We start from the raw sequence: 10932 nt of genomic DNA, 5'->3' as shown, positions 1-10932 counted from the left end.
AGTATAAGTCATTATAATCCATAATTATGTCCCCACTGGATGCAACGAATGCCTCGTTTATAATGGGTTTTCATGTTTTTGAATCATCGGTCCAGCCTGACAGGGCATCATCACAATGTGGCAAGAGGCGTAACATTTCCGTCTCACGCTTGAGGTATTCGGCCAATCACAATGCACTGGATAGCTGGCCAATCACAGCACACCTCGCTTTTTCAGACCGATGAGCTTTGTAAAAATCGACGCGTTTCAGAAAGGCGGGGCATAGAGGAGAAACAATAATGTACAGTATGTGGAAAATAATGTGTTTTTTTAAACTTAAACCGCATAAACACATTTCATTACACCAAATACACCAAATACTGTTCTTTTTAGCAGCATCATATGACCCCTTTTAAAAAAATGGTGCTTATTTTTCGAATTTTATGTAACTTGGACACAAACCAAAGGAAAAGACACTTTTTGTTAATAATAACAATTCTTGTTAAAAAAAAGACTAAAAACAGTAAAACTTACATTACATATATTATTATATAGCATATAATAATATATTCTTATTCTTATTAGTATCTAGAAGAACAAATCCCCCTGCTACTAAAGGGATCCCCCAGGGTTCTGTTTTGGGCCCTCGTTTTTCATAATCCGCTTTATTCATCTGTCATCATGGTGTGAATTTCCACTGCTACCAGACAGATTATATTGTGTATATTATTATTATTATCTAGAAGAACAAATCCCCCTTATACTAAAGGGTCCCCCAGGGTTCTGTTTTGGGCCCTCTTCTTTTCATAATCTGCTTTCTTTATCTGTCATTATGGTGTGAATTACCACTGCTACCAAACTGATTTTCCTTTGAGAGACTGAACTTACCAGAGTACGCAAAAGGTATGCTCAGTAAAAGCATCTCTTTGGTCATAGCCAGCTGTATGGATTTCTCTGTTGAAAAGAGATAATAGATCTTATAAATGAAACAAGAAGTTAATAATATGCTTTAAAACACAATTTTAAATCTTTGAATATATTTTATATAATTTAGTACCACTTACTGAATGCCTCGAATGCTTGAGAGCACAGACTCTGGGATGGACTTAAAAGAGTAACAAGAACAGGAAACGAGACAAAGAAAAAACGACACAATACAATATGATTAAACTGGTCCAGAAAAATGTCTTGACTTGCAGAAGTGCATAAAAATATACACTTACACCACAGAGTTACTATCAGAGATGTCTGCTGGTAGAAGTGACTCAGAAGCATCAGAAGGTGCCGGTTCTGGGTCTGGTCGCTGGATCAGGAAAAAAAGGAAGTTGCCTACCAGGCTGATGACCGTGAGTGTGATGAAAACCGTCTGACGGTCCTTATCTGACACCAAGAAATAACGTTTTTCACCAGAGACCTAAATTATAATTCTGTCTAACCATTCAGAAATTATTATTTTCTTTTACAGTCTCTTTTTTTGTATAAAAAATAAGCAAACAATTTATTTATTTCAACCAATAATTATTGTTACAATAATTTGTGGAGTGATTTCCACCAAAGTGGCTGCCATAGTTTATTATATAAAACATACTCACCTGTTATGTGACTCTTGCCACGCCAGGCAAAAAATATGTAGAGATTACCAAAGAATAAGCTGTGAATAAAAGAGAATCAATGAATCATTGTTCCTCGTGTTCTCTTTTTCCTTCCACACATACTTAATGACAACAAGCAAGATGTACCTAAACTGCATCAATGCCCAAAATATTCCACTGTTTCTCCCAATGGTGGAATCTTTGGAGTTGATGGTGAGCAGATTCCCCTGGGCTGTCCAGAGCACTGCAAGACACAAAGTTAGCAGAGCGCTTTAGAAAGTGTGTGATTACAAAATATGATTTCATAACTGAGCCGATAATGATATCGCACCTGCAGCGGCGATTCCAAGCAACACAGATAAAGTGTAGAATGACGAGGTGTACGGATGAATGAAAACAGCAATATAACCACTAAAAGAGAGCACAGATTAAGGCTTTTTAATAAATACTTTATCATAAATTACTAATTTATTACTAAATTACTACTACTATTACTAAATTGAGTCCTTTAGGCATGTACCTGTAAACAAGTCCACTAAAAAACAAAGACAACTGAGGTCCAATGACAGCTATCACCGAGGGCGCTATAAGGTTAGACGCAGAGAATACGGCGTAGATAATCGCCATGCTAGAAGAGAAGTATGAGAAGCATGTGTTAAGGGTGGTATTTTAATTAACAGTGATCATCAAAATAAATACAATATTACTAATTCATTGTTTTATAGAAAAAACATTAACCCAATACATCTCACATACGTACACACCTCAAAAGAATCAATATTAATATGCATTCATAATACAAAAATGATGAATTTTAAAGATTAATACTGTTCATTAAACAATTTAAATATTAATAAACAGAGCAATTCCAAGAGGGTCCTCGCACCATTGCTGCTCTGGCCCTATTTATATATACTATATTATACTATACTTATATATACCCGACTTCATATTTCTACTACCCTACCCTAACATCACAGTTATGATAATATCCGGATAAAGCCACACCATATAAAGTATTAGCATGTCATTCATGTTAATTTTTAACCCCCCACCCCCACCCACAAACACACACACACACACACACACACACACAAACATATTTCTCTTCAATCACAAATAAATAAATAAACTAACATTTGGCAAAATGATAACATTTCTCAGGGAAAAAAATGGAGTCTGTGCCAAATAAGTGTCATAACTGTTGAGACGGTCACATGCTAACCGCATTCCTTTCTCTCTCTTTTTTTTGAGATCAGACAGTACTTCTTTGTTACATAACCATGGTCAATGTGATTACTGAGGTCAAAGAGAGATTCATTAGATTACAGCACAACATCAGATGACCCGATTTTCATCTTTAACTCAGCCATCATAAATCTCATTCAAAAAGGGTGCAGAGGCCAAAACATGTCACATGACCTGAGCAGAAATAGCGCACAATCATGGGATTCTGAAAGCAAAAATCCTGTTCCTTGTTTATACGTGTTTGTGGATATTTTACAATACACTTCAATTACAATTTTTTTTATCATTTTGAATAAATTCCTATGTTAACAGTTTTATGTAACTGCCATTTTTTTCATTTGCAATGCTTATGCAATTAACTTTGCATAAAAGACGTCAAGCGCACAGTCTTGCAACTTCATATACTTTACATTTTTTTAATACCCATTGAAAAAAAGTGAATGAGAAAGTTACTTCTGGCACCAAGGCCACTGAAAAAGTGGGTGGCCACCATTGTGCTCTAATGACAGAAGGAATAAATGAAGAAAACGAATACCTTGTGTAGCCACTTCCATGAAACTCTGTACTGTTGAAACTCTTTATCACGGTTTGCTGGAAAAAGTGAAAATGTTGGTTTGCATACAGGCAAATCTGATATGATAGCATTCATCAGATCATGCATTTCAAAGTCTGAAAAAGCTCAAAACCTACTTCAATATTCCCGCAGGTGCCAAAGGCAGTAAAAATAACCATGAACCCCAAGCCCAGGATAATGATGTTGAGCAGGGTCTTTCCTTCTGGACTCATGTTGGCTTGCAGTCTTTAGCTCGATGACAACCTGAGACTAGTGAACACACAGACGCATCAAAGTCAAGTGGCACCTGACACAACTGCTTAAAAACGTGACCATGCTATTTTTCATATGCTGCATATGATCACTGCTTCCTCATGAGACCAAACAGCTCTGAAGGATGTTCATTTGTACAGTTATTGTACTACATGTGTGATGGGAATAAATCACGTGTTTCATTAAATAATGTATTTTTAGTAAATGATTAGTCATATTATTTAGGCTTTTGAATGGAGACGGACTGCAGTAGTAATTGTGCTCAGTAAACTTACCGACTACTTGGGTGCGCTGATGTAAACAGCTAATTCATAATGTGAACACCTGTTGATCAAGGCGATTTCGATATGGGAAAAAAAAACATTTTGTAAAGCTGGTAAACGTAAATATATACATATATTTGTTTCCGACTTCTCGCAGCGCTCCAGTCACAATCCAGCTGTCGCCAACCGCACCCCAATCCTATCCTCATGTGACACCTGTCAGCTGACGGTGACGTCATACTCCTCCACGAACGGATTTGTGGGTAGTGTAGTTTTTCCGTAGGTGAGTACTTGAGGCACTGAGATAAACTGGGAAATTTATTGTTGATAGATATTCATTAAAAATATTTATTTAAAAACATATAGTTAGTAGTTTGTATAAACTGTTTAAGTTAGATGTAATTTAGAGTATCTCTTAATTTGCCTTGTTGCTAGTCAGCAGAGCAACGTACAAGCTCTCACATATAGTCCTAATTTAGTGAGCTATATTAATAAAAACAACAACAGAGGGTTCAAAAAAGTCCTATAGCCTAATCTTTATTCAAAATAAATTAAAAGGTATACACCTTTAAACTTATAGATTTTATGCAACAATCATTACTTACAGAAATTTTTAAAAAAGAGATAAATATAAACTGTATTTTCTGAAAATAACTATTCGTCAAACCAATCATTAAAAAGCTTTGTGTTTATTTTGGCTCGTACGTATTTACAAGTCAATTTATCACAGTTATATTGTGATTTAAGATACAGACATGTGCAACAATCAAAATATTCAGTCTTCCAAAATGAGACTCTCACTTTTATGGGAAAATATACTTTTTGGCTTCACTGAATATTCTAGAGAGGATTAAAATGCTTTTGTTTAATTAGTTTAATTATATATTTTGACCAATCGTCACATTCACAAATGCAACAAATGCAAAATGCAGTTTATTTTGAACTGTTGATAAAATAAACTGAAATATCACAAAATAAACTGTTGATATTTTATGCCCCGTTGTTCCTTTTTTCTGATCTTTACATTATTAGGAAATATTCTTTCTTTCTTTCTTTCCTTCATTTGATGTATTCTTTTATTTTTGTATACATACTTGTATAATGTTCAGTATCTGCATTTGAACGAAAGTGCATGTAAAATGTTTATTCAATAAAAACCCTGAAAAATCTTTTGATTTGCCATGTTGCATGTTTTAAAAATATTAAAAACGCAATACACACCTGACGCAAATTCTTTGCTCTTCATTTTCTATGAGCAGAGTACAAGTTGGAATCTCGTAATTACGGGAATTCCGATATGGTGTGAATGCACCTTCTCCTCCGGCTTTTGGAACTACAGAACACGCCATTTTGTGAGTGTGCATGCGCGCGCCGCTCATTGTTGTGCTAGCGTCATCGGCCACTGGTGTTTGTTTTGTCCTGGGATACGCGAATCGACTTTTAAGTGTGTGTAAAATGGCTTGTACGTGTAAATTTGCAAATTAATCTTCGAATCCCGTGCGTGCCGAACGGTAGGGTCTCATCCGTACGTATTACGGATCAACTGCGATCCGTTTAACTCCTAATATGTGACAGATCTTTCATTTAGCTACTTATTTAACATGAAATTGTCAAATTGCTACTCCATATCAATCGCATACAAAGAAAGTACAGAATAATTAGAACAATCATTAACATAAATAACAGAGTGTCCCCCAAATGGTCCTCGTTTCCTGTTTACACTTAAGTCCCTTGGGGTCAATATGACCCCAAACATTGAAAGAGTAATTGTGAAAAATATATACATTTTTAATCATACAAATAATATATCATTTTTTTTGTTTACTTCTCATCTTTACATTAATGCTGTGTTTTGGGAGATATTAAGTACTTTTGTACCTATTTACCACAAAATTCCTCAACTACACCATTAGCTTGCATGTGAAATATAAATTTTTAATGAAAAAATCACTTAAAGTAACTACAAATGAGCATGTAAAGCAAATATCTTTAAAGAAGTTCCGTGTGGAGCATGCCCCTGAATCGCGCAATGTTCTCACCTTTTTTCCCCCTTACCTGTTTGCATCTCTGAATAATGATCTACTACAACTACAGTTTGGAATATTTCTCTTATATTTCTGTCTTAGCCTTGTGTCTTAATGTCCTTGTTAATTTTAATAAGATATAACAAGTCGAGTGTAAGTTGACTAGAAGTCTGAGCATCTTAGTGTTTTCGCGTTAATGCATTTACATTGCAATTAAAACTGCAAAAATATTATCTTATAACAATATGCATAATGTTTTAAGTGTAACATTTTGAAACATAACGTGGAGACAAAATGAAATATTTTTCAACATAAAATTAAAGGATTAGTTCACTTCCAGAATAAAAATTTCCTGATAATTTACTCACCCCCACGTCATCCAAGATGTTCATGTCCTTCTTTCCTCAGTTGAAAATAAATTAAGGTTTTTGAGGAAAACATTCCAGGATTTTTCTCCATATAGTGGACTTCAATGGTGGCCAATGGGTTGAAGGTCCAAATTGCAGTTTCAGTGCAGCTTCAAAAGGCTCTACATGATCCCAGCCAAGGAATAAGGGTCTTATCGGCCAGTTTCTAAAGAAAATTAAAATGTATATACTTTTTAACCACAAATGCTTGTCTTGCACTAGCTCTGCGATGCACAACCACAACTTTCGCATTACGTAATCATGTTGGAAAGGTCACAAAGACAGTGGGCCTCATTTACGAAACGAATGTACGACAGAAAATTGGGCGTACGGTCGTTTCAACGCAAAACTTGGAATTTATCAATATGGACGTGAGCGGTGGCTACGATCAAATCTCACGCCTGGTCTCAGCTCGTGTAGGCCTACGCAAGTTTTTGAGTTAGGCTACCTGAACTTGCGCACAGCATAGTAAATACGGTGGAGAATTGTAGATTGACAGCATTTTGTTCATTTTTATATTCCTGACCGTCAAACGAAGCTCATTAGTCGATCATTAACCAGTAAGATTAGAATGTCCTTTTTTGTTGTTGTTTTGTACAGGGCTTTAGCTTTATATGCGTGAATAGCAGCATAAACAAGACCCCTGCAGCGCTTCTGTGAAAGGAGAAAAACAGAAATTAAGTCTATAAAAGGAATAAAATCAATAGGATCACACAAAATATATAATAGGCTATAACATAATTAAAAGATTAACAAAAGAAAAAAAACACTGTGCAACAAGTATAGGCTACGCTCGCTCGTGAGCCCAATGCCGTTTCAGTTTTGCTTGACATTTGTATGCTGTTTATAATGAATGCCACTAATGCCTAATTTGTGTTTTATTTTACAGTTTAAAATATAATTTAATAATAATAACTAAAATAATAACTTATTTTTCATCAGCACCCAAACAAACATTTTTGCACATGTGAAGGATTTTACACGTATATTAGAACATGACTGAAGTATAATGTTTAGGCTACATAATGAATACTAGTTATGCAAACAAATGTTACAAATATGGCAAAAATTGATACATTTGGATTCTTGTGGTATGAGGCAGGCTCGTGAGCCCAATGCCGTTTCAGTTTTGCTTGACATTTGTATGCTGTTTATAATGAATGCCACTATAGCCTAATTAGTTTTATTTTATAGTTGAATATATAATTTTATAACTACTTATTTTTCATTCTTTTTCTGTTCTGAATACCGTTAAATTTAAAATATTTGTTGTAGAGTGAGGGGAACTAGATAGGCTGTTTATATTTACCAGTATTTTAATATACATATAAATTACATATATTAATGTAGCCTAATTGTTTGCAATTAGGCCTACAAGGTTAACGGGTGTTTTTGGAGTAAGATCAATTTCTCTTTCACGAGATTACTTCCTCTTTTTGGCCGGGTTTCGTTTCTCCGTGTCGTAAACTCTAGGGGTGAGGCTTCTAAACCAGGGTGTTTTTAGGGGCGTGATATTCAAATGACGATTGTTTTCTGCCGCCACATTTATCAACATGCGATCATTCGTACGATGAGATTGGCGGCATACGAATGTTTCATGAATCACACGTGAACTCTGTCGTAAGTTGATTTGTGCGCACAGATCTGCGCTCGTTTCTACGTTAGATTGATAAATGAGGCCCAATAACTGTATCAAAAACTTGTGCTTTGAAACTCATTTTTGAAAGTTTGCGTTTTCAGGCACCCAAAACGCCATTGTCATGTAAATGAAAATGCATGAAATGTTTATCGTTTTTAGTTGAAAACTGTCATGTAAACACCCCTAAAACTTCTAGTAGGCGTAGACAAGTTACTATTTTGAAGAGTGAGTCATTGAATCATTCATTCAACTGATTTGTTCAAAATAGCTCATTCATTAGTGGAACAAAGCAAGTGACTGCAGGTCTGTATTCAAACTCTATAGCAATAATCTATAATTTTCAGTGTTGGGGGTAACGCATTACAAGTAATCAGATTACTTTTTTCAAGTAACTAGTAAAGTAAACGCATTACTTTTTAATTCAGAAGAAAATATCTGAGTTACTTTGTTTTCCACTTTATTGACTGACAGCTCTCCTGTCTGTCTGCATGTTGAGAGAAATCAGAAGTGCAGAGGCATTTTTTGCACTGTGTGAACACGTTACTGTACTTCTAGACTAAGTGTCAACATGCATTTACTCATCTCACTGCACAAAAAGAGATTCAATATTCCTCAAAATGAATAAATACATTGAAATGTAAACTCAAAATATTATACAAACCTGCAATAACTAAATATGTTAAATATGACAAGTATCATTTATGCATCTAATCCCATTTTATTAACCAATGTCTTTGCTACTGACCTTCGATGATCCAATTCGACCATTACTAATAGGCAAAAATAACACATTTGTATTTCATTTTTGTTATTGCTGAATAGTGTTAAACTTTCTTCTCCTGTATTCGTTTCACTTTTGGTGTGAAAGGTCTTTTACATTTGTAAAAGAAGAACTTTTTTATATTAAAAACAAAGAAGCAAGCCATGACCAGATTTAAAAAGTAACTTAAAAGTAACGTAACGCATTACTTTCCATTAAAAGTAACTAAGTAACGTAATTAGTTACCTTTTTAAGGAGTATATAGAGGAGAATATAAGTAACTTCCCCAACACTGATGATTTTTCTTCATCTTCACCCACAGTCCGAGGCGTCGGAGACACAGCTATTCCAGAAGCAGGAGCCGCTCTCGTTCCCGTTACAGCAGGTCACGGTCACGCTCCTATTCCCGCTCCCGCTCTCGCTCAAAGTCACACACGCCCCGCAAGAGGAAGTCCAAGTCTCCTTCCAGGTCTAGGTCAGGTTCACGATCCAAATCCAGGTCTCGTTCCAGAAGCCGCACACCTGCGTCAAACAGAAACTCTAAGTCCAGGTCAAGGTCTAAAAGCCAACTGAAATCTGCTGGGGAAGAAGGGCCTGCATCCTAAATCTCTTAATTGGTGAGAAAACACGACACCTACCTGTGCTGCAATTCACTGGAATAATGTGCAGGAAAATAGTTCAGACTTGCAGTCGCATCGCACTGGTAAAAATTTGACTTGCACAGCAGGATTTGGTTCTGCTTTGACAATGCTGTGAATGGTGTTGAACTCAATGTGGAATTGTTTCCTCCAAGCTGCTGAATCCAGTATGGCAAAGTAAAAGCAGGGCTGTGTGGTGCAGTTTGAGCTGGTAGAGGGGTATGTGATCCAGCTACCTGCTCCTGTTGGGATTGCTTTGAAGCAGATGGGTGTTTTGGTGGTGCTAAGGTACGTGTACGAGACAACGGACAGACAGCGTCCTGCCTTAGTAAAAAGTAAAACAGAAATTGATGCCAGCTGCTTACTTAAAGCTGGAAATGTGAATAAACATAATTGCGTTATGGTATGAGTAATTTTATATCATGAACATAGTATAAAATTACCATATTATGTATTTTATTTAAAAATGTATTTTTTTTACTATTTATTTGAGATCGATACACTACACACACATATGCATATACATAGACTGCCGTTCAAAAGTTTGAGATCAGTAATATTTTTAATGTTTTTTAAAGATTCTTCTGCTCATCAAGGCTGTATTTATTTGATCAAGAAAACTGTAAAATTGTGAAATATTGCAATTTAAAATAGCTGTTTTCTATTTTAATTTATTTTAAAATATAATTTATTTCTGTGATGCAAAGCTGAATTTTCAGCTTCATTGCTCCAGTATAAAGTGTCACATGATCCTTCAGAAATCACTCTAATATGCTGATTTATTATCGATGATGAAAACAGTTTTTGCTGCTTCATATTTTTTTTGGAACCTGTGATACAGAGATACAATTTTCAGGATGCTTTGATGAATAAAAAGTTACAAAAGAACAGCATTTCTTGCAAAAGACTGAAGCAGCAGAAACAGTTTTCAACATCGATAATAAATCAGCATATTAGAATTTCTGAAGGAACGTGACACTGAAGACTGGAGTAATGATGCTAAAAATGAAGCTTTGATTCACAGGAATAAATTATATTTTAAAGTATATTAAAATAGAAAACAGTTATTTTAAATTGAAATAGTATTTCACAATTTTACTGTATTTTTGATCAAATAAATGCAGCCTTGATGAGCAGAATATTCTTAAAAAAAAAAAAATCTTACTGATCCCACACTTTTGAACGGCAGTGTGTATATTTATATAAATATATAAAAAATATATTAAAATACATTTAAAAACATTTATAATAATCTATAATTATACTCTCTTTGGATACATAATGTTAAACTGTTGCAACACTAGTTAAAAACAAAAAAGTATTAAACAAATCTTTACATTATAAAGACCAAGAAACTTTATAAGACCAGTATTATAATTCTGATTCAATGAGAGACACATGAAGCCATTGTAAATTTGACCATTATGAGCACGTGTGCCCGCCGGACGTCATACTGCCCAGCCCTAGATGATACTGTCCGAAATCTCAGGAAACTGACGTGACGTAACGTGACATGTAGCCAAGTATGGTGACCCATACTAGGAATTAGTGCTCTG

General features: G+C 35.0%; 1 protein-coding gene across 2 annotated transcripts in view; it reads right to left on the bottom strand.

Annotated features, from left to right (window-relative positions):
- Positions 1 to 10932, bottom strand: part of mfsd11 (major facilitator superfamily domain containing 11) — a 27472-nt gene that overhangs the window by 3140 nt on the left and 13400 nt on the right. Inside the window, exons 1-10 of one of the 2 annotated variants that reach the window (XM_016456793.1) lie at positions 3921 to 4042; positions 3510 to 3642; positions 3355 to 3410; positions 2092 to 2199; positions 1903 to 1982; positions 1719 to 1815; positions 1572 to 1630; positions 1203 to 1359; positions 1044 to 1084; positions 868 to 933 (exon numbers count right to left, since the gene is read on the bottom strand). In XM_016456793.1, the coding sequence (XP_016312279.1) occupies positions 868 to 933; positions 1044 to 1084; positions 1203 to 1359; positions 1572 to 1630; positions 1719 to 1815; positions 1903 to 1982; positions 2092 to 2199; positions 3355 to 3410; positions 3510 to 3605 (760 nt within the window). In that variant the 5' untranslated portion in view covers positions 3606 to 3642; positions 3921 to 4042. Of the gene's footprint in view, positions 1 to 867; positions 934 to 1043; positions 1085 to 1202; positions 1360 to 1571; positions 1631 to 1718; positions 1816 to 1902; positions 1983 to 2091; positions 2200 to 3354; positions 3411 to 3509; positions 3643 to 3920; positions 4043 to 10932 lie in introns of those variants that run through there. The other variant, XM_016456786.1, reaches the window with a different exon arrangement.

The sequence above is a fragment of the Sinocyclocheilus anshuiensis genome, unplaced genomic scaffold (assembly GCF_001515605.1).
Source record: "Sinocyclocheilus anshuiensis isolate Anshui unplaced genomic scaffold, SAMN03320099.WGS_v1.1 scaffold229, whole genome shotgun sequence".
NCBI lineage: Eukaryota > Metazoa > Chordata > Actinopteri > Cypriniformes > Cyprinidae > Sinocyclocheilus > Sinocyclocheilus anshuiensis.
This window is presented reverse-complemented; position numbering and strand designations above follow the sequence as displayed.